This window comes from Amblyraja radiata, chromosome 3 (assembly GCF_010909765.2).
Source record: "Amblyraja radiata isolate CabotCenter1 chromosome 3, sAmbRad1.1.pri, whole genome shotgun sequence".
Classification (NCBI taxonomy): domain Eukaryota; kingdom Metazoa; phylum Chordata; class Chondrichthyes; order Rajiformes; family Rajidae; genus Amblyraja; species Amblyraja radiata.
In genome coordinates, this window is record NC_045958.1 from 129,433,606 (window position 1) to 129,458,656 (window position 25,051).

Genomic DNA, 25,051 nt, shown 5'->3' on the forward strand with positions numbered 1-25,051 from the left:
TTCTCCCCATACCCCTTGATACCACCGGTAGGAAAGTGGCCAATTCGGGCACTCCAAGTGTGTGTTCGACCGTCCCGACGTCGGAGTTTCGATCATCCCGACGAGAGGGCCTGTATATCCGACTGTCCGTAGCGGCGACTACGGAGGATTCATGGCCCTGACCACGGGTGAACAAAGGAGGAGGACTGACTGAACTTTGTTGCCTTCTTATAAAGAACACACAATGCACAATAGAATTTAACACAAACATCCACCACAGCATTCTTCACTGTGGTGGATGTGATGTTTGTGTTAAATGCTATTGTGTATTGTGTGTTCTTTTTAAGTGTATCGCTGCTGGCAAATTCATTTCACTGCACCTTCGGATGTATGTGACGAATAAAATAGATTTTGATTCCGTTAGCCCTAAGCGCTAAATCTAACTCTCTCTTGAAAACATCCAGTGAATTGGCCTCCACTGCCTTCTGTGGCGGAGAATTCCACTGGAAGGAATTCCGGGCGACACGGTGGCACAGCGGTAGAGTTGCTGCCTCACAGCGCCAGAGACCCGGGTTCAATCCTGACTACTGGTGCTGTCTGTACGGAGTTTGCATGTTCTTCCTGTGGGTTTTCTCTGGGTGCTCCAGTTTACTCCCAGCTCCAGGTTTGTAGGTTAATTAGCTTCGATAAAGATTATATATTCTGCATTGTGAGTGGGATAATGCTAATGTGCGGGGAGCGCTGGTCGGCGCGGACCCAGTGGGCCGAAGGGCCTGTTTCTGCGCAGTATCTCTAAACTAAACTAAAACCATTGTGAGATATATTGTTTGTGCTCACAATCACTACTCAGAGACTAAATCGTGGAAACAAGAAATGCTTTATTTGCGAGTCTGCAGAATCGGGTGCCTCTCCAAGTTGAGACACACCGAGCTAAGGAAAAACGTCTATTTTTATACAATTCAGTATACAGTCTTTATTGATCGGACTACTCCCCTTCTGACCCCTTCCAATCAGGGTACCGAGGTTCACAATCTTCCAACCCTCCCCTCCGTGCGTCATCAATCATTCCCTCTCCTCCCACATCATACATCGCATGTACATTTAAATTAGGTTCTTTGTCATGAGGGGCGTAAAGTTAATATTCATTTAACTTATTAAGCATGCGCAGTATCTGTTGGCCTAACCTATTTAATTGCCTTTGACCTAAAGAATAGCTTCTGTGTTGTCAGCTACATTCCTTACCTCATCTTGTTATTCTACAATGTTATCAACAGCTCTGAAGGTCTGACTGTTTGTTCGAATCACAAGGTTGGTGATTCCAGCTACTCGGCCCATCACAAGGTCGGTGACTACAATCACTCGGCCCCTCACAATGGTGGTGGTTTAATCATACTATCCCTCACACCATGCTCCTCTGTAGCCGCTGATTATTTCTTAAAGCTTTAGTATAGTTTAGAGATACAGATTGGAAACAAGCCCTTTGACTCAGCGAGTCCGCTCCGACCAGCAATCACCCAGTACACTAGCACTGTCCTACACTCTAGGGACTATTTACAGATCAACCAGCAAACCTGCACATCTTTGGGAAGTGGGAGGAAACCTGAGCTCCCAGAGAAGACCCACGCAGATCATAGAAACAAACATAGAAACATAGAAAATAGGTGCAGGAGGAGGCCATTCGGCCCTTCGAGCCAGCACCGCCATTCATTGTGATCATGGCTGATCGTCCCCAATCAATAACCTGTGCCTTCTCCCCATATCTCTTGATTCCACTAGCCCCTAGAGCTCTACTTAATTCTCTCTTAAATCCATCCAGTGATTTGGCCTCCACTGCCCTCTGTGGCAGGGAATTCCACATCCCCGATCAATAACCCATGCCTGCCTTCACCCCATATCCCTTGACTCCACTAGCCCATAGAGCTCTATCGAACTCTCTCTTAAATACATCCAGTGATTTGGCCTCCACTGCCCTCTGTGGCAGGAAATTCCTCAAATTCACAACTCTCTGGGTGAAAAAGGTTTTTCTCACCTCAGTCCTAAATGGCCTCCCCTTTATTCTAAGACTGTGGCCCCTGATTCTGGACTCGCCTAACATTGGGAACATTTTTCGTGCATCTAACCTGCCCAGTCCTTTTATAATTTTATATGTTTCTATAAGATCCCCCCTCATTCATCTAAACTCCAGTGAATACAAGCCTAGTCTTTTCCATCTTTCCTCATATGACAGTCCCGCCATCCCAGGGATCAATCTCGTGAACCTACGCTGCACTGCCTCAATCACAAGGATGTCTTTCCTCAAATTAGTAGAACAAAACTATACGCAATACTCCAGATGTGGTCTTACCAGAGCCCGATACAACTGCAGAAGAACCTCTTTACTCCTATACTGAAATCCTCTTGTTATGAAGGCCAACATATGAAGACCTTGTTATGAAGGTCATTGGGAGAACATACAAACTCCACCCGTCAGGATCAATCTCGGGTCTCTGGCGTTGTGAGGCAGCAACTAAATTGATGTGTCACCGTGCCGTCCTGGTGCCACCGAGTCTGGTAGTGCGCGCTTTCAAGCTTCTGTACCAGACGGGAGCGGGGAGAAGTTGGAATGACCGGGGTGGGACAAGTCTTTGATTATTGTTGGTTTTGCGAAGTGTAGATGGAGTCAATGGTGGCTGTACTGTGGGATAACTGCTTCAATTCATGTTCATAAGTTCTCGGAGCTGAATTAGGCCATTCGGCCCATTAAAATCTACTCTGCCATTCAATCATGGCTAACCTATCGACCCCATTCGCCTGCCTTCTACCCATAACCCCTGACACCCTTACTAATCAAGAATCTATCCATATATGACTTGAAAATATCCATTGACTTGGCCTCCACAACCGTCAGTGGCAATGAATTCCACAGATGCACCACTCTCTGACTGAAGAAATTCCTTCTCATCCTCTTCCTAAAGGAACATCCTTTAATTCTGAGGGTAGGTCCTCTGGTCCCAGATTCTCCCACCAGTGGAAACATCCTCTCCACATCCACTCAATCCATCCAGGCCTTTCACTATGGTACGTTTCAATGAGGATTCCCCTCATCCTTCTAAACTCCAGCGAGTACAGGCCCAGTGCCGACAAACGCTCATCACAAGTTATTCAGAGGTTTCTTTGAAATACAAACAGTGACATCAGCAGGAGATAATGGGGGGAGGTCAAGGTGTCACAGAATTGGTAGAAAAGGCAGTGAAAATCCACTCAACACTACTCTGGCAAGCTTTTAACTAAGATTACCTCAGCTAAAGTAAATCCACAAGTTGACCACAATTACACTGACATGTTCCAGGAAATACTAGGTCTTTATTACATGAGAAATCATTTATTTTATAACCAACCTTTATTGAAACCTTTAAAACCCTGTCCCACTGTACGAGTTCATTCAAGAGCTCTCCCGAGTTTAAAAAAAATTAAACTCGTGGTAAGCACGTGGAATGTACGTAGCGGGTACGTCGGAGCTCGGGGACGTCTCTTAGCGGCTCGCAACGCTAACGGCAGGTACTCGGGAAATGCGGTTAGCTCGTGAAGACTCGTGAAGATTTTTCAACATGTTGAAAAATGTCCACGAGAGCCCCGAGTACCGACGAGCGGCCATTACCGTAAATCTCCGAGTTCGAATCAGAGGAGAACTCTTGAATTAGTTCGTACAGTGGGACAGGTCCATTAGTGAATTTGATTTTACTGAAAGGACTCTGATACGTTTTAAATTAGTTTATTATTGTCACGTGTACCAAGATACAAGCTTACTGTTGGGTAGGATCACAGCATGGTTTGGGAACAGCTTTGCCCAAGACCTCGAGCAAATGCATAAAGTTGTGGATGTAGCCCAGTCCATCACACACACCACACTCCCCGCCATTGACCCCATCTACACTTCACTGTATAGGGCTATGGTGAGACCACATCTGGAGTATTGTGTACAGTTTTGGTCTCCTAATTTGAGGAAGGACATCCTTGTGATTGAGGCAGTGCAGCGTAGGTTCACGAGATTGATCCCTGGGATGGCGGGACTGTCATATGAGGAAAGATTGAAAAGACTAGGCTTGTATTCACTGGAGTTTAGGATGAGGGGGGATCTTCTAGAAACATATAAAATTATAAAAAGACTGGACAAGCTAGATGCAGGAAAAATGTTCCCAATGTTGGGCGAGTCCAGAACCAGGGGCCACAGTCTTAGAATAAAGGGGAGGCCATTTAAGACTGAGGTGAGAAAAAACGTTTTCACCCAGGGAGTTGTGAATTTGTGGAATTCTCTGCCACAAAGGGCAGTGGAGGCCAAATCACTGGATGGATTTAAGAGAGAGTTAGATATAGCTCTAGGGGCTAGTGGAATCAAGGGATATGGGGAGAAGGCAGGAATGGGTTATTGATTGGGGACGATCAGCCATGATCACAATGAATGGCGGTGCTGGCTCAAAGGGCCGAATGGCCTCCTCCTGCACCTATTTTCTGTTTCTATGTGTCTACACTTCACGCTGCCTCGGGAAAGCAGCCGACATCATCAATGACTTGTCCCTGTCCCACCCCGGTCATTCCTTCTTCTCCCCGCTCCCATCCGGCAGAAGGTACAGGAGCTTGAAAGCGCGCACCACCAGACTCAGGAACAGCTTCTTCCCCTCTGTTATCAAGCTTCTGAACGGCCCTTCCATAAGCTAGGGTGCTGTCCGATTCACCTCTACCCCATTGTGGACATTGGACTTTGTCTGTGGAACTGATGCGCTACAATGCTGAGAACTATATTCTGCACTCTGTATCTTCCCCTTTGCTCCACCTATTGGACTGGAAGTTAACATGATTCCAGAGAATACTCTAGAGAATGTAGATAGGTGACGTTTTGGGTCGGGAACTTCGGGAGTCATAGTGTCATAGAGTCACAGAGTCATACGGTGCGGAGACAGGCCCTTCGGCCCAACTTGCCTACACTGGCCAACATGTCCCTTCTACACTAGTCCCACCTGCCTGCCTTTGGCCCATATCCCTCCAAACCTGTCCTATCCATGTACCTGTCTAAATGTTTCTTAAACTTTTGGATAGTCCCGGCCTCCACTACCTGCTCCGGCAGCTCGTTCCATACACCCACCACCCTTTGTGTGAAAAAGTTACCCCTCAGATTCCTATTAAATCTTTCCCCTTCACCTTAAAACTATGTCCTCTGGTCCTCGATTCCCCTACTCTGGGTAAGAGACTCCATGCGTCTACCCGATCTATTCCTCTCTTGATCTTATACACCTCTATTTGATCACCCCCTCATCCTCCTGCGCTCCAAGGAATACAGACCCAGCCTGCTCAACCGCTCCTTATAGCTCAGGCCCTTGAGTCCTGGAAACATTATCGCAAATCTTCTCTGCACCCTTTCCTGCTTGACAACATCTTTCCTATAACATGGTGTTCTATAACTTGATCAATCGAGTGACCTTCTCTGCCTCCTGACTTGTAAATTAGTGTCATTTAAAGCATTATGGACCAACTGTTTCAGATCACTCCACTTTGGGTGAAAAACCATACAGTCTCACTAATTTTCTGATCAGCATTAAAAAAAAATTTAGATGGAATCTTTTCCTGTATGATTTATTATCAATATTAGGGTGGTAAAGAAAGCTTTTGGTATGCTAGCCTTTATAAATCAGAGCATTGAGTATAGAAGCTGGGATGTAATGTTAAAATTGTACAAGGCATTGGTGAGACCAATTCTGGAGTATGGGGTACAATCTTGGTCGCCCAATTATAGGAAGGATGTCAACAAAATAGAGAGAGTACAGAGGAGATTTACTAGAATGTTGCCTGGGTTTCAACAACTAAGTTACAGAGAAAGGTTGAATAAGTTAGGTCTTTATTCTCTGGAGCGCAGAAGGTTAAGGGGGGACTTGATAGAGGTCTTTAAAATGATGAGAGGGATAGACAGAGTTGATGTGGACAAGCTTTTCCCTTTGAGAAAAGGGAAGATTCAAACAAGAGGACATGACTTCAGAATTAAGGGACAGAAGTTTAGGGGTAGCATGAGGGGGAACTTCTTTACTCAGAGAGTGGTAGCGGTGTGGAATGAGCTTCCAGTGGAAGTGGTGGAGGCAGGTTCGTTGGTATCATTTAAAAATAAATTGGATAGGTATATGAATGAGAAGGGAATGGAGGGTTATGGTATGAGTGCAGGCAGGTGGGACTAAGGGAAAAAAGTTGTTCAGCACGGACTTGTAGGGCCGAGATGGCCTGTTTCCGTGCTGTAATTGTTATATGGTTATATGGTTAATATCAAAAACTGTTAATTAGCAAAATTTTACATCCATTTTTGCATCCATAGACGTCATTCGACAAGATTATTTATTACACATTCTCTGAGAAGTAAACTTTCCTCAACTGTTCAGTTTAGATTAGTTTAGTTTAGAGATACAGCCTGGAAACAGGCCCTTCGGCCCACCGAGTCCACGCCGACCAGCGATCACCCCGTACACTGGTACGATGGTATCCCAGTCCTACACACTAGGGGCAATTTTTACAGAAGCCAATTAACTTGCAAACCTGCATGTCTTTGGTGCGTGGGAGGAAACCGGAGCACCCGGGGGAAAAACCACGCGTTCTCAGGGAGAAGGTACAAAGTCCGTACAGACAGCACCCATGGTCAGGATCGAACCCGGGTCTCTGGTGCTGTGAGGCAGCAGCTCTACTCTTACACAAAGGGTGGTGGATGTATGGAACGAGCTGCCGGAGGAGGTAGTTGAGGCTGGGACTATCCCAACGGTTAACATACAGTTAGGTACATGGATAGGACAGGTTTGGAAGGGTATGGGCCAAGCACAGGCAGGTGGGACTAGTGTAGATGGGGCGTGTTGGTCGGTGTGGGCAAGTTGGCCTGTTTCCACACTGTATCACTCTGACTCTGTGTACTGAGGTACAGTGAAAAGCTTTCTTTTGCATGATGTACAAAGATTAGATAATTCTATAAATAAGCTAAACTAAGTGGGACCCATTGGGTCCCATGTTCACACGGGAGGGCTGGCCCCCCGACGCAATATTCCACCTCTCCACCAATTCCAATATTGTGGCTTTCTGGAGCGCTAGTATGGGTGTTGTTGGCTGCAGGGACTACTGGTCTCCAGAAGGCTAGTATGGACATTGTGGGCCAAATGGATTCTTGGGGTGGCAACTCAGTCCCTCAAGCCTGATGTGCTGGCAGCTCACTCACGGCTGGTGGGCTGGCTGTTGACTCACGGCTATTCCTTGAAATGCAAGGCCACCAAATTTAAATCCATTTTCCTACCATTTCAAGCAGGGTGCAAGGTCACCAAATTCAAGTGCAGTTTCATACCGCTTCAAGCAGGGTGCAAGGCCACAAAATTCAAGTGCAGTTTCATACCGCTTCAAGCAGGGTGCAAGGCCACCAAATTCAAGTGCAGTTTCATACCATTTCATGCAGGGTGCAAGGCCACCAAATTCAAATGCAGTTTCATACCATTTCATGCAGGGTGCAAGGCCACCACATTCAAATGCAGTTTCATACCATTTCAAGCAGGGTGAAACCACCATAAAACCTCACAAAACACCACACTCACAGTTCAGTAGACATTCAGTGCGTTCAGTTGATTCACAGCTCAGACAGATTCGTGACCACTCCCTCCCCCATCATACAGAGTCTGAGCCACACCCACACTTCCGGGGTTTATAATCCCTCCCCCTCCCACCGGAAAAGGTGTAGCCTTCATGGCATGATTGACAGGAGAGAGATTCTCAACATTTATTAAACACTAATAACACTTTTATTTTTCATTGATAGGAAGAAACCTCTGCACCTGATGTGCGGAGGGGGGCTGAGTAAGATAGCCAAAAGTCACAGCCGTAAGTGGTAGCGTTTTATCTAAAATCAATATAGTGCAAACAGGAAGTTGTCAAGTTTAGACAAACAACCATTTGCAGTGCCTTTTCACTTCAACCCAAAACCCCCAAACAACCATTTGCAGTGCCTTTTTACTTCAACCCAAACTCCCCAAACAACCATTTGCAGTGCCTTTTTACTTCAAACCAACCATATTTTCATTTTCAAACCACATTAAGGGCACTCACAGTTGAGTAGACATGTGTACAGTGTTATTCAGAGCTCAGAGAGATGTGATCCTCTCGCTTCCTCCATCTTGCAGAGACTGAGTGAGGCACACCACTTCCGGGTTTTATAGTCCCTCCCCCCTCCCATCAGCAGGGAGAATGGCAATTAAAAAAAAAACATTAATATCTCTCTGATTTTTCATCGATGGGAATAATCCTCCAGTCCAGTCCAGGTGGAGGGGGGCTCTGAGCAAGGTGGCTAAAAATGACGGCCGTACGTGGCGGAGTTCTCTCGGAAATCACATCGCAGTGAGTCAAAAGCGGTCAAGATCTTACTTTTAGTAATATTGATATACTTTATACATCTCTATAAAATCATCCTCCTGCGCTCTATGGAATAGAGTCCGAGGTTACTCAACCTCTCCCCATAGCTCAGACCCTCGAGTCCTGGCAACAACTTTGTAGATCTTCTCAGCTAGGAAAGGGTACAGAGGAGGTCAAGTCGTCAAGTCAAGTTTATTCCACATACACATACGAGATGAGCAGTGAAATAAAAAGTGGCAATGCTTGCCGATTGTGCAAAAAACTACAAAACAGAATGGAACAGAATCACATATTCACATATTGCATATTTGTGGGAGGAAAAAAAGAAAAAAAGAGCAATTTAAAAAAAACACCACAACAGTAAATTGGTACAGTAAATGGCCTGTCCCACTTGCATGCGATTGCGTGCGTTTGGAGCGACCAAACGGAAGCGAAGTTCACGCGAAGTTCGCGCTAAGTTTGCGCTAAGTAAGCGCTAAGTTTGCGCGTGATGTCATTTGCGTCATGCTTACCAAACAGCTGGGCAGGAGGCGGGCCGACTGAATTTGGGCGGTGACGTCATCACGCAACGCCACGTCGGGCGGTGACATCATCGCACAATGCCACACACTAGGCGTACGCCGTCAAGACGCTGTTTACGACGTCAAGATGCTGCGTACGACCGCAATGCGCCTGAGTGCCGACAGGCCGTTGGCGCGCGAAGATTTCGGCCACTGACAGAATTTCGGATCCCCGCGCGATGTCGGGACCAGCCCCGCACAACTCCGCGCCTCTAAGTGGGACCGGCCCTGCGCGGCCATACGGTGCCCGTACGCCTCAAGCGACCACAAGGTCGCATATTTTGCGAGCCAAGGTCGCGTAAGTGGGACAGGCCCTTTAGTTAGTCCCTGGTGAGATAGCAGTTTACAGTCCTAATAGCCTCCGGGAAGAAACTCCTTCTCATCCTCTCCGTTCTCACAGCATGGCAACGGAGGCGTTTGCCTGACCGTAGCAGCTGGAACAGTCCGTTGCTGGGGTGGAAGGGGTCTCCCATGATCTTGCTGGCTCTGAAGTTGCACCTTCTGTTGTATAGTTCCTGCAGGGGGGCGAGTGTAGTTCCCATAGTGCGTTCTGCCGAACGCACTACTCTCTGCAGAGCCTTCTTGTCCTGGGCAGAGCAATTCCCAAACGTTTACCAGCGTTGAGGGGTATTAGCTCCTGGCTGAGGTTGGATAGACTTGGATTGTTTTCATGTTTCCTGAGATTGAGGGGAATCCTGGTCAGCATGGACTTTGGGCCGAATGGCCTCTTTCTGACCTGTGTGCCTCTAAGATTAGCGGGTCATTATCCAACTTATAGCTGAAATCACAGTGAGGCATGAGTCTTTCTGAACCGGAGACTCTCCTAGAGTAACTCAGCGGGTCAGGCAGCATCTCTGGAGAGAAGGAATGGGTGACTTTTCGGATCGAGACCCTCGTTCAAAGTCTTGAAGGAGGGTCTCGACCGGAAACGTCACCCATTCCTTCTCCCCAGAGATGCTGCCTGTCCCGCTGAGTTACTCCAGCATGTTTTGTATATCTTCGGTTTAAAACCAGCATCTGCAGTTCCCTCCTATACATGCGATCTTTCCTTGCCGAACTTCGAGATAATCAGTACACTGTAAATGGCTCGATTGTAATCATGTATTGTCTTTCTGCTGACTAGTTAGCACGCAACAAAAGCTTTTCACTGAACCTCCGTACACGTGACAATAAACTAAACGGAACTGATGTTACGTTTCACATCATCCCAACAATAGACAATTTTTATTATTTTTTAATTTTTTATTTAACCTTTATTTAACCAGGAGAAGTCTCATTGAGATTAAACATCTCTTTTACAAGAGAGTCCTGGCCAAGACAGGCAGCAGCACAGTTCCACAGTTACAGACAATAATTTAAAAACAACAGAGAACATATAAATAGTCACAGTCAGAACATCATCAAACAAAGCATGTACAGACAGAAGAGCCCGCTTCAACATCATTAAGAAGGGATTTAAATCTGTTTATAGAAACCATAGGTGCAGGAGTAGGCCATTCGGCCCTTCGAGCCAGCACCGCCATTCAATGTGATCATGGCTGATCATCCACAATCAGTACCCCGTTCCTGCTTTCTCCCCATATCCCCTGACTCCGCTATCTTTAAGACTTCTATCTAGCTCTCTCTTGAAGGCATCCAGAGAACCGGCCTCCGCTGCCCTCTGAGGCAGAGAATTCCACAGACTCACAACTCTCTGTGTGGCTTCCTCCCACACTCAAAAGACGGGCGTGCTGGTAGGTTAATTTGCTTGGTATAAGTGTAAAATTGTCACTAGTGTTAGTGTGCGGGTGATCACTGTTCGGTGTGGACTTGGTGGGCTGAAGGGCCTGTTTCCGCGCTGTATCTCTAAATCTGAAGCTAAAGCTAAAACAACGTTACCACCACCACTCACAGTGGTCCCGGGGCATATGTCTGCTGACCTACCAAACGCCCGAAGCTAACCTAAGAAAATAAAGTTATCAAAATTAAGATGCCATTCAGAATTTTGTTTTTGTTTGGCCCTTATTTCTACAATGAGGGCAGTGTCTAGAAAAGGGAGCATTGGAATGTAATTATTTTCACCCTTGCTTCCCAAAGGTATCAGATTATATAATCAGTATGTGGTTGCTTGTTTTAGATCGGTGCCAGTGAAATCTGGTAAAATGGACATATTTAATTTGCAACAGTTCTGACCAAAGCTTCAGTCAATTGGGATTAAACGAAACCAGCCTCCTGACATGTTTACCCAACAATCTCACGTTATGTTTTTCTGTTTGGTCTTTGCCTGCTGGACTGATGATTAACATGAGCGGCTTCTCAGATTAGAGGCATACAATTATCCTCCCTTTGTCCCGACTCGACCATGCCCCATCGACAATAGTCCCATTTGCCCACGTTTGGCCCATATCCCTCTAAACCTTTCCTATGGAGAGAATGGAGCGGCTGGGCTTGTACACTCTGGAGTTTAGAAGGATGAGAGGCAATCTTATTGAAACATGTGAGATTATTAAGGCTTTGGACACGCTCGAGGCAGGAAACATGTTCCCGATGTTGGGGGAGTCCAGAACCAGGGGCCACAGTTTAAGAATAAGGTGTAAGCCATTTAGAACGGAGACGAGGAAACACCTTTTCACACAGAGAGTTGTGAGTCTGTGGAATTCTCTGCCTCAGAGGGTGGTGGAGGCTGGTTCTCTGGATATTTTCAAGAGAGAGCTAGATACGGCTCTTAAAGATAGCGGAGTCAGGGAATATGGGGAGAAGGCAGGAACGGGGTACTGATTGGGGATGATCAGCCATGATCACATTGAATGGCGGTGCTGGCTCGAAGGGCCGAATGGCCTACTCCTGCACCTATTGTCTATTGACGTACCTGTCCAACGGTCTTTCTAATGATGTTATGGTACATGCCTCAACCACCTCCTCTGGTAAAAATAGACAAAAAGTGCTGGAGTAACTCAGGATGTCAGGCAGCATCTCTGGAGAATTCTCTAACTTCGAGTTACCCTTGCATCCCCTCTCTCTCTGTCCCTCCCCCCTCTCTCTGTCCCTCCCCCACCCTAGTTCTCCAACTGGTTGCACTGTCCTCCTGATTAAATTTTACTGATTGAACAGCCTGTCACCTTCCCCTCAGCTAACAGTGTCAGATTTACCTACAGACCAGGTAGTCTGAAGCCCAGGGCCTCAAAATCTAAGGGGCCTCCGGCCAAGGCATGTAATATTTTTGACACTGTCATAGGTCTTTCTTACATATGCTGTCACAACGCACTGTAGTCTCTAAACAACCCTTCCTTGCCCTCCATTTCAGAATAATACTGTTTTAAGCCGATAACTCGACACTAGCACTGGCAATAAATACATTTTCAAAAAGCGCAGCTTTCCAGCCCCTTGACTCATTGGCCACGCTCGGCTGCACATCGGTGTCAATCTGGTGGCACCGGGGTCCCGTAAACTTTCTGACGTGCTCCAGTAAACAGCGATGGCGGGTGCAGCCAGGGAACATCTTTGGATACTTGCAGGTTTCAAAAGTCAAAACTCAGGGGAAGTAGGAAAGTGCAAAGATTAGAGGTGCAAAGATTATAGCAAAAGTTTTTCACAGTGTTCATGTTAACATTTATGCTTTTTTTTTTCAATCACTACGGTATTTAACAATAACATTTTATGTCCTTTGGAGAAGGAATTGCGAATTGCGGATTTTTAAACACCCATCATCATCCTTGGCTTCGCTCAAATTATTTAAAACACTCTTCCATCTTCGCCTAGTCGTGGGGGTGGGGGATTGGGAGGGGCCTCACGTGGAATAGCCTATCAGTCAATCAAGCAATCAATTTATTTTGTATAGCACATTTAAAAACAACTCACGTTGACCAAAGTGCTGTACATCAGTGCAGGTACTAACGTGCTACATACAATGGTACACAGATCTAACAATACATACATAAACTGTTCACAGCGCCCCCTCAGAGGGCCTCAAAAACGCTTGTGAGTAGAAATAGGTTTTGAGCCTCGACTTAAAGGAGTCGATGCAGTTCTGATGAGGAGAGGGATGCTGTTCCACAGTTTAGGAGCTGCAACCGCAAAAGCGCGGTCACCCCTGAGCTTAAACCTAGACCGCGGGATAGTCAGTAGCCCCAGGTCGGCCGATCTTAGGGACCTGGAGGTAGAATGGTGGGTTGGAAGATTTTTGACAGACGGGGATATGAGGCCTAGGGCCTCTCTTCATCTAAATCGGCCCTGGCTAACAATGTACCATTCTACATCCTACAAGAAGGGTCTCACCCCGAAACGTCACCCGTTCCTTCTTTTCACACTGTTTTTGATTTTCTGTTTTTGGATTGAATTCTGTTTTTAATTTGTGTCACTGTGATGTCTTTATTACTTGTTTTATTCCGATTATATGTTTTTATTCCGATTACTATGTAAGGTGTCCTTGAGATGTATGAAAGGCGCCCATTAAATAAAATTTATTATTATTATTATTATTAGAGATGCTGCCCGTCCCGCTGAGTTACTCCAGCATTTTGTGTCTGCCATTCTACATTTTCTTGATTATCATCCCTTTTGATCCGTGTTTTCACGCCTTACCCTTCCATGTCTCTCTGTCTCCCTCAGCCCTGATTCTCAGTCTGGAGAAGGGGCTTGACCCGAAACATCACCCATTTCTTTTCTCCAGGGATGCTGTCTGTCTCGCTGAGTTACTCCAGCATTTCATGTCTATCTCTGGAGAAAATGGATAGACGACTTTTCGGGTCGGGGGCCCTCTTCAGATTTCAGTTTTCGGAGATGCTGCCTGACCCTGTAAATATTGTAAACAATATCATAACTGATATTTCAGATGGTCCTTGCTTTCTCCCTCCTTCCCCTCCCATTCCCAGCTCTCCCACAGCCCGCTGTCTCCGCCTCTTCCTTTCTTCTTCCCGCCCCCCCACCCCCACATCTGTCTGAAGAAGGGTCTCGACCCGAAACTTCACCTATTCCTTCGCTCCATAGATGCTGCCTCATCCGCTGAGTTTCTCCAGCACTTTTGTCCACCTTCGATTTCTCCAGCATCTGCAATTCTTTCTTAAACATATATATCCACACACACTCTTTCTCTCTATCGCTTTCTCTCTCTCACACACACACACACACACACTTTTTTTTCCTGGCGTGTCATTAACTAAAGGATGAGGGGGTATCTTATAGAAACATATAAAATTATAAAAGGACTGGACAAGCTAGATGCAGGAAAAATGTTCCCAATGTTGGGCGAGTCCAGAACCAGGGGCCACAGTCTTAGAATAAAGGGGAGGCCATTTAAGACTGAGGTGAGAAAAAACTTTTTCACCCAGAGAGTTGTGAATTTGTGGAATTCCCTGCCACAGACGGCAGTGGAGGCCAAATCTCTGGATGGATTTAAGAGAGAGTTAGATAGAGTTCTAGGGGCTAGTGGAGTCAAGGGATATGGGGAGAAGGCAGGCACGGGTTATTGATTGGGGACGATCAGCCATGATCACAATGATGGCCTCCTCCTGCACCTATTGTCTATGTTTCTATGTGTCTGTGACTGGAAACCTTGCATTCACAAACTGTTCTCTTTCTTTGAAGGAAAGTTTGGATTCCCTCACCAGGAGAACAACACCATCGATTCGGGAGAGGTGGACCTTGGCCGCCGGGCGATACAGGAGGTCCCTCCCGGTGTCTTTTGGAGAGCGCAGCTCTACGTTGACCAGCCCCAGTTCCTGAAGTTCAACATCTCCCTCCCGAAAGATGCACTGATCGGTGTGTACGGGAGAAAGGGTCTCCCTCCCTCCCACACCCAGGTACGGCTCCTCACTAACTGTTCAGTTTGATCGCAGGTTCACCAGGTTAATTCCCGGGATAGCGGGACTGACATATGATGAAAGAATGGGTCAACTGGGCTTGTATTCACTGGAATTTAGAGGGGATCTTATAGTAGCGTCACATTCTTAAGGGATTGGACAGGCTGGATGCAGGAATTTTTTTCCCCAATGTTGGGGGAGTCCTGAACCAGGGACCACAGTAACCAATAAGGGGTAGACCATTTAGGACTGAGATGAGGAATCTGTGGAATTCTCTGCCACAGAAGGCAGTGGAGACCAATTCACTGGATGTTTTCAATAGAGAATTAGATTTAGAACCTAGAACTAACAGAATCAAGGGATATGGGGGAGAAAACAGGAATGGGGTACTGATTTTGGATGATCAGCCATGATCACATTGAATGGCAGTGCTGGCTCGAAGGGCCAAATGGCCTACTCCTGCACCTATTGTCTATTGTCTATTGTCTATAGACACAGTCGCCACCCTGTGACCTACTGTGACCGCGTGGGTTTCCTCCGGGTGCTCCGGTTTGCTCCCCCATGCCAAAGACGTGCGGCTTTGTAGGTTAATTGATTTCTGTAAATTGCCCCAAGTGTGTAGGGGGTGGATGTGGAGGTGGGATAACGTAGAACTCGTGTGAGCGGGCGATCGATGGTCTCGTGGACTCAGTGGGCTGAAGAGCCTTTCTCGTATAATAAATCCACCATTATTTAGCTGTGCAATGAATACAGTCATAGAGTCAAACAGCACAAAATACAGACTCCAGTCTGAAGCCTAGAGTCTGAAGCAGTGCTCTGACCTGAAACGTCACCCATCCTTTTTCTCCACAGATCCTGCCTGTTCTGCTGAGTTACTTCAGCCCGTAGTGTGTCTATCTTCGGTATAAACCAGCATCTGAAGTTCCCTCAATAGACAATAGACAATAGGTGCAGGAGTAGCCCATTTGGCCCTTCGAGCCAGCACCGCCATTCAATGTGGTCATGGCTGATCATCCCCAATCAGTACCCCGTTCCTGCCTTCTCCCCATATCCCCTGACTCCGCTATTTTAAAGAGCCCTATCTAGCTCTCTCTTGAAAGCATCCAGAGAACCAGCCTCACCGCCCTCTGAGGCAGAGAATTCCACACTCACCACTCTGTGGGAAAAAGTGTTTCCTCGTCTCCGTTCTAAATGGCTGACTCCTTATTCTTAAACTGTGGCACTCCTACACACTCTTTCTGAATGCTGCCCTGTTTCAAATCAATTGTCCATTTTTACCTCTCAAGTTCTTATCCAAGCAAGACGCTCCCCAAACAGCGGAGAAGTCCCTTCCCAATTCACTCAATCTTCAACATAATTTAAAAAATTCTATTAAAAATATTCAATTAACCTTCTTTGCTCCATTGATAGTGATGTTAGTGATTCATTCTTCTCTTAATACTGTTGCCTCCCATCCCTCTGGTACATGGAGAGTCTCCCTGTGTCTCTCCACATGTGCCTGCACCATGATGGGCCTGTGCCATTTACGCGACTTTTTCGGCGACTTGTTGGCACCCGTCGTAGGTCGTTGCAGGTCGCTGAAAATGTTCGTCGTTGAAAATCCAGCGGCGACCAGAAAGACGCTACGACTCTTTGAGCGACTGAGGAGACGACTCACGGCCATACAGGCGACATGTCGCGGGGTGAAGCCTGTATGGTCGTGAGTAGTCGCCCAAAGAGTCGTACCTTGTTCTGGTCGCCGCTGGATTTTCAACATGTTGCACATTTTCGACGACCTGCTGAGACTATGACGGGTGCCGGCAGTCGCCGAAAAAGTTGCGTAAGTGGGACAGGTCCATTAAGCCCCTGTCCCACTTTTGAGACCTAAACAGCAACCTCTGGTGACCTTGCCCACCACCCAAAAAAAATGTCACGGTCGAGGTGACCTGCAACCCCCTACCACCTCCCACCCATATGTTGAAAACCTTCCTCGACTATGAAGAAAACCGGCTTCGACTAGACCTGCGACTAAAAAATGATCGGTTTTTAAAACGGCAACCTATTTTTAGTCGAGGCCGGTTTTAATCATGATGAAAAAATAGCAGCAACCTAGATGAAGCCTCGACCACGTGGAAACCACTTCGACCATTAGGGAGAGTGACCAAAACCTCCGGTGACCTCATGGAAACCTTGGGTGGTGGGCAAGGTCACCAGAGGTTGCTGTTTAGGTCTCCTAAGTGGGGCAGGGGCTTAAGTCTTCTTAAATATACTTCTACCCTCATTGAGTATAGAAGATAGACATCAAATGCTGGATTAACTCAGCAGGTCAGGCACCATCTCTGGAGGGGAGGGATAGGTGACGTTTCAGGCCGAGATCCTTCATCAGACCAGTCTTGACCTGAAACATCACCTATTCCTCTTCTCCGTAGATGCTGCCCGACCCGCTGAGTTACTCCTGAATGTTGAGTCTATTATCAGTTTAAACCAGCATCTGCAGTTCCTGCTTACACACCTCGAGTATAGAAGTTGGGAGGTTATGGCGATTTAAGACGTTATTTAAGACGATTGCGAAGCCACATTCAGAGTAATGTTGAAGAAAGAACTGCAGATGCTGGAAAAATCGAAGGTAGACAAAAGTGCTGGAGAAACTCAGCGGGTGAGGCAGCATCTATGGAGCGAAGGAATTGGCGATGTTTCGGGTCCTCTTGAAATAAATGCTAGAATTTATTTCAAAAGGGCTTGTATACAAAAACAGGGATGTAATGCTGAGGCTCTATAAGGCGCTGGTCAGGCCACATTTGGAATATTGTGAGCAATTTTAGGCACCATATCCGAGGAAGGATGTTCTGGCTCTGGAGAGGGTCCAGAGGAGGTTTACAAGAATGATTCCAGGAATGAGTGGGTTAACCTATGATGAATGTTTGTCGACACTGGGCCTGTACTCGCTGGAGTTTAGAAGAATAAGAGGGGGCCTCATTGAAACATACAGAATAGTGAAAGGCTTGGATAGAGTGGATGTGGAGAGGATGTTTCCACTAGTGGGAGAGTCTAGGACTAGATGTCACAGCATCAGAATTAAGGGACATTATTTTAGGAAGGAGATGAGGAGAAATTTCTTTAGTCAGAGGGTGGTGAATCTGTGGAATTCATTGCCACAGAAGGCTGTGGAGACCAAGGCAGTGGATATTTTTAAGGCAGGGATTGATAGATTCTTGATCAGTACAGGTCTCAGGGGCTATGGGGAGACGACAGGAGAATGGGGTTGAGAGGGAGAGATAGATCAGCCATTAATGAATGGTGAAGTAGACTTGATGGGCCAAATGGCCTAATTCTACTCCTATCACATGACCTTATGACCTCATGCTGCTGCTGAGATACCGCTGCACTTTGTGTCCATCTTTGGTGTACGCCAACATCTGCAGTTCTTTATTTCTACATGATCCTTGAGCTGTCTTGTTGCGTTTAGTTTATTGTCACGAGGTACAGTGAAAGGCTATACATGATTACAATCGGGCCGTCCACAGTGTACAGAAACATGATGAAGAAAATAACTCAACGAAACGTTTAGTGCAAGATAAAGCCAGTAACGCCTGATCAATGAGGTAGATAGTAGTTCAGGACTGCTCTTTGGCTGTGGTAGGATGGTTCAGTTGCCTGATAACAGCTGGGAAGAAACTGTCCCTGAATCTGGAGGTGTGTGTTTTCACACTTCTGTACCTCTTGCCTGATGGGAGAGGGGAGAAGAGGGAGTGGCCAGGGTGCGAGTGGTCCTTGATGATGCTGCTGGCCTTGCCGAGGCAGCATGAGGTGTAGATGGAGTCAATGGAAGGGAGGTTTGTTGGGTGCGAGATGTATACCCCACGATACTGAACACGAGCAGCCCTCAAATTGTTGATTGCCTCATTTAATTCATCGATCAGCTGCCATTTTCTTGTCAACTGGGATTGCTTTGAGCTTTGTTAAATAAATGAGATCAATCGTGCTGGCAATGAATGCTGATGCAGCGTGGATCAATAGTTGCCTGAATCTATCACAAACCGCTGTCTGAAAACGCTGGCTTAAATTTAACTTTGATTTTAGCTGGTTTGAGTTTAGAAGAATGAGGGGGGGACCTCATAGAAACTTACCAAAACATGAAAGGCCTGGATCGAGTGGATGTGGAGAGAATGTTTCCACTAGTGGGAGAGTCTAGGACCAGAGGGCACAGCCTCCGAATTAAAGGACGATCCTTTATGAAGGAGATGAGGAGGTATTTCTTTAGTCAGAGGGTGATGAACCTGTGGAATTCATTGCAATAGACAATAGGTGCAGGAGTAGGCCATTCGGCCCTTCGATCCAGCACCGCCATTCAATGTGATCATGGCTGATCATCCCCATTCAGTACCCCGTTCCTGCCTTCTCCCCATATCCCCTGACTCCGCTATTCTTAAGAGGCCTATCTAGCTCTCATATCCAGCTATCTTGCCACAGAAGGCTGTGGAGGCCAAGTCAGTGCATATTTTTAGGGCAGAGATGGATAGGTTCTTGATCAGTACGGGCATCAGGGGTTATGGTGAGAAGGCAGGAGAATGGGGTTGAGAGGGAGAGATAGTTCAGCCATGATTGAATGGTGGAGTAGACTTGATGGGCCAAATGGCCTAATTCTGCTCCTGGAACTTACGAACATGGATTTATGAACTAGCAGTTTGAAGTGGTGCAGTGGTAGAGTTGCTGCCTCACAGTGCCAGAGACCCAGCTTCCATCCTGAAAAACGGAGCACCCGGAGAAAACCCACTCAGGTGACAGGGAGAATATAGAAACTCCATACAGATGGCAGCTATAGCCAGGATTGTGAGGCAGCAACTCTAGTGCTACACCACGAGTCATCTGAAGAATGGACTCGACCTGAAGCATTGCCTATCTATTTCCTCCACAAATGCTGCCTGACCTGCTGAAATTAATTTAGTTTAGTTTAGTTTGGAGATACAGCGTGGAAACAGGCCCTTTGTCCCGACAAAGCTGTGCCGACCAGCGATCACTGTGCTGTAACACTAACCTGCACACACTAGGTACAATTTACAGAGGGGTGCAGAGAAGATTTACGATGCTGTTGCCTGGACTCGAGGCTACAGGGAGACTTAGAGGGGGTGGGACTCTATGCCTCGGAGCACAGGAGGATACAGGGTGATCTTATAGAGCTGTATAAAATCATGTGGAGAGAGTAGAGTCATCGAGAACTAGAGGATATAGGTTTAAAGTGAGGGGAGAAAAATTTAATAGGAATCTGAGTGGTAACGTTTTTATACAAAGGTCGGTTTGGTGTGTGGGACGAGCTGCCAGAGGAGGTAGTTGAGGCAGGGACTAGCGCAACGTTTAAGAAACTTTTAGACAGGTACATGGATAGGACAGTGTGGAGGAATTTGTGCCAAATGCAGAGAGATGGGTCGAGTGTAGATGGGGCCGTGTGTGGACAGGACGTCGAAGGTCTGGAAGTCGAAGCCAAGAAGTGGAAGCCAAGATGCTGAACGAACATCGCCCTGAAAAGCCAAGATACCGAACGGGCAGCACGCCGAAAGGCCAAGACGCAGAATGGACACCACGCCGAAAGGCCAAGACGCAGAATGGACTCCACGCCGAAAGGACAAGACGCAGAATGGACACCACGCCGAAAGGACAAGACGCAGAATGGACACCACGCCGAAAGGCCAAGAAGCAGAATGGACACCACACCGAAAGGCCAAGACGCAGAATGGACACCACGCCGAAAGGCCAAGAAGCAGAATGGACACCACACCGAAAGGCCAAGACGCAGAATGGACTCCACGCCGAAAGGCCAAGACGCAGAATGGACTCCACGCCGAAAGGTCAAGAAGCAGAACGGACATGACGTCTCCGGGGACGGGATTTGTCCGAGACCTTGTCAGCGATTGGTCCAGACCACCGCATCCGTCACATCACTGGCCGGGGTGAGACGGGGGGGAGGGGGTGGGGGAGCTTCAGCTTGAGTTTGCAAAATGGTGGCAGTGACTCCAAGCTGCTGCGATTGACACAGAGGCTTTTCGACGTCATGTTCGTAAATAGTTAAATTGTTGTACCTTGTTACATTATAAAATAGTTAAACGATAAATTTGTTTGTGTGTTCTTGCAGCAAATATAGATTTTTTAAAGTGTTTCAGAGTTTCATCCCTATTCATCATTTCGACTTCATGTCCGTCCGGCGTCAGATTGTTTTTCGGCTTAAAATCTGACGGGGAACGAACATGACGTTGTAAAGCCTCTGTGGCAATCGCAGCAGCTTGGAGTCGCAGCCACCATGTTACAAAAGCAAGCTCAAGCTCCGCCCCGCCCTCCCATCTCCCCCAGGCCAATGATGTGATGGACGCGGGGGTCCAGACCAATTGCTGACAAGGTCTCAGACAAATCCCATCCCCGGAAACGTCATGTCTGTTAGTCGGGCTTTCGACGTCATGTCCGTTCTGCGTCTTGTCCGTTTGGCGTAGTGTCCGTTCGAGTTCGTATCCTTTCGGCGTCGTGTCCGTTCGGTATCTTGGCTTCCACGTCTTGGCTTCGGCATCTCAACCTTCGACGTACTATCCGGGTAAGTTTAAGAATAAGGGGTAAGCCATTTAGAACGGAGACGAGGAAACACTTTTTCTCACAGATAGTTGTGAGTCTGCGGAGTTCTCTGCCTCAGAGGGCGGTGGAGGCCGGTTCTCTGGATACTTTCAAGAGAGAGCTAGATAGGGCTCTTAAAGATAGCGGAGTTAGTGGATATGGGGAGAAGGCAGGTACGGGGTACTGATTGGGGATGATCAGCCATGATCACATTGAATGGCGGTGCTGGCTCGAAGGGCCAAATAGCCTACTCCTGCACCGATTGTCTATGGTCTATTGTACCAGATGGGGCATGTTGGTCTGTGGGCAAGTTGGGCCGAAGGGCCTGTTTCCACGCTGTGACTATAAATTTGGAGAATAGTTCTGAAAACCTAATCAATTGGATCAATGAAAGGAAGACAAAGTTGAACACTTGGATTGTTCAGCATGTTCAGGAAGGTATCTTGTAAGACTTTAGACAATTTCAAAATCTCAATATCAGAAGATGTTTAATGAAGGAGCAACATTGATTTGTGTGTAGAAATCTATTTTTCGGTTCATTGAGTGGCACTCAATAGACAATAGACAATAGGTGCAGGAGTAGGCCATTCGGCCCCTCGAGCCAGCACCGCCATTCAATGTGATCATGGCCGATCATCCCCAATCAGTACCCCGTTCCTGCCTTCTCCCCATATCCCCTGACTCCATTATCTTTAAGAGCCCTATCTAGCTCTCTCTTGAAAGTATCCAGAGAACCAGCCTCCATCGCCCTCTGAGGCAGAGAATTCCACACTCACCACTCTCTGTGAGAAAAAGTGTTTCCTCGTCTCCGTTCTAAATGGCTAACCCGTTATTCTTCAACTGATACCAGCCTCAACTTTCCACATTCTCCAGTCACACGGACCCAGTGAGACATGAATGAAAAATCAATGCTGTTCACATTGTGATTTATTTGTGTTTCGGTAGTTTCTTACTGTTTGCGACGTGTAAACAACCATCTGCACTGTATACCTACTGGCAATACGCACTGGAAATTATAGATTGAAGAGTCTTGTATTAACATTGGGATAGCTACTGAATCTTAACACCACAGTCTGGGTCCTAAGTTTTAACACTATGCTCGGTAGAATATAGAACAGTACCACAGTACGGCAGCTCAACTTGCCCACATGCGCCAACATGCCGCATCTACACTTGTCCCACCTCCCTGCATTTGGCCCATATCCCTCCAAGCCTGTCCTATCCATGTACCTGCATAAACGTTTCCTAAACGTTGCGATAGTCCCTGCCTCAACCTCCTCCTCTGGCAGCTCGTTCCATACACCCTCTTGATACGTGTCCGCTCCGACCAGCGTTCACCCCACGAGCTGGCACTCTCCTACACACAATCGGGACAATTCACAATTATACCGAAGCCAATTAACCTACAAACCTGCGCGTCTTTTGGAGTGCGGGAGGAAACCGAAGACCCCGGAGAAAACCCACGTAGGTCACGGGGAGAACGCGCAAACTCCGTACAGACAGCACCAGAGTTAGAATGGAACCCGGGTCTCTGGCGCCGTGAGGCAGCTACTCTGCCGCTGTACTGCTGAGGCATCTCACAGCTCACCTTTTTTTTATATTCAAAAAAATTATCCAATTATTAAAAAAATAGTATTACACTACAATAAACAAACCAGAATCCACCGCCATAGTACAATACAAACAAATATCCTTAATGAATTACTATACAACTACCTTACACTCCTTGTCAAGGATGCATTCAACACAATCCTCACCTTGTACGGATGTAGAGAGGATGTTTCCACTGGTGAGAGAGTCTAGGACCAGAGGGCACAGCCTCAGAATTAAAGGACGTTCCTTTAGGAAGATGAGGAGGAATTTCTTTAGTCAGAGGGTGGTGAATCTGTGGAATTCTTTGCCACAGACGTCTGTGGAGGCCAAGGCAGTGGATATTTTTAAGGCAGAGATTGATAGATCCTTGATTAGTGCGGGTGTTAGGGGTTATGGGGAGAAGGCAGGGGAATGGGGTTGAGGGAGAGATAGATCGGCCATGATTGAATGGCGGAGTAGACTTGATGGGACGAATGGCCTGATTATTCTCCTATTCATCATGAGGTTCACGAGATTGATCCCTGGGATGGCGGGACTGTCCTATGAGGAAAGATTGAAAAGACAGGGCTTGTATTCACTGGAGTTTAGAAGGATGAGGGTAGACCTTATAGAAACATATATCAAATTATAAAAGGACTGGACAAGCTAGATGCAGGAAAAATGTTCCCAATGTTGGGCGAGTCCAGAACCAGGGGCCACAGTCTTAGAATAAAGGGGAGGCCATTTAAGACTGAGGTGAGAAAAAACTTTTTCACCCAGAGAGTTGTGAATTTATGGAATTCCCTGCCACAGAGGGCAGTGGAGGCCAAATCACTGGATGGATTTAAGAGAGAGCTAGATAGAGCTCTAGGGGCTAGTGGAATCAAGGGATATGGGGATAAGGCAGGCAAGGGTTATTGATTGGGGACGATCAGCCATGATCGCAATGAATGGCGGTGCTGGCTTGAAGGGCCGAATGGCCTCCTGCACCTATTTTCTATGTTTCTATGATCGGGACCGATTTCTTTTTGACTGCTGTTGATATGAACCACTTGACATGCTAGACAACAAATCTTCTCATGTGTCACATCGCACCAGTTTCCGGCATGTTACATTTACATCTCAGTAGTCGTATCAAATCTCTGGGACTTGGCTGAAGAATATTCTGTGTGAAATATTGACCCTTTTTTTTTCACTCTGACCTTATTCAGCACCAAGGCAGTCCATGGATAATGTGCACGCTCGCAGTATTTCTTCCCAGTGTAGAGGATTCTAAAAATAGAGGACATAGGCTTAAGATGGGAGGAGAGAGATACAAGAGGAATCTCAGGGGCAAACATTTTCACTCAGAGGGAAACCCCTTTTTAGAGATAGATAATAGACAATAGGTGCAGGAGTAGGCCATTCGGCCCTTCGAGCCAGCACCACCATTCAATGTGATCATGGCTGATCATCCCCAATCAGTACCCCGTTCCTGCCTTCTCCCCATATCCCCTGATTCCGACACAGTTCCGCGCCGACCAGCGTTCACCCCGTACACTAACACTATCCTACACACACTAGGGACAATTTACAATATTTACCGTAGCCAATTAACCCACAAACCTGCACGTCTTTGGGAGTGTGGGAGGAAACCGGAGATCCCGGAGAAAACCCACGGAGGGAACGTACAAACTCCGTACAGACAGCACCCGTGGTCAGGATCGAACCTGGGTCTCTGGCGGTGCGAGGCAGCAACTCTACACACTGCGCCACCGATCCATCAGCTGCCAGAAGTGGATACAAATTCAACATTGTAGTCTGTGGAATTCTCTGCCTCAGAGGGCGGTGGAGGCCGGTTCTCTGGATAGTTTCAAGAGAGCTAGATAGGGCTCTTAAAGATAGCGGAGTCAGGGGATATGGGGAGAAGGCAGGAACGGGGTACTGATTGGGGACGATCAGCCATGATCACATTGAATGGTGGTGCTGGCTCGAAGGGCCGAATGGCCTACTCCTGCACCTATTGTCTATTTAAAAGACATACATATGGACAGGTAGGGGTTAGAGGACTTTGGGCTAAATGCAGGCAAATGGGACTAGCAAAGCACGGACAAGATGGGCCGAAGGGCCGATTTCCATACTGTACAGCTCTATGACATGTTTATGTTGAATTCTTTCTTCCTGATTTGATCACAGGGCTTGTTGGAATTCCAATTT

General features: G+C 47.0%; 1 protein-coding gene across 1 annotated transcript in view; it reads left to right on the forward strand.

The window, feature by feature from the left end:
• The window catches only part of tenm3 (teneurin transmembrane protein 3), a 702,745-nt gene that overhangs the window by 526,395 nt on the left and 151,299 nt on the right, over nucleotides 1–25,051 (forward strand). The window contains 1 exon segment of the mRNA XM_033018762.1: nucleotides 14,496–14,710. Within this exon segment, the coding sequence (XP_032874653.1) occupies nucleotides 14,496–14,710 (215 nt within the window).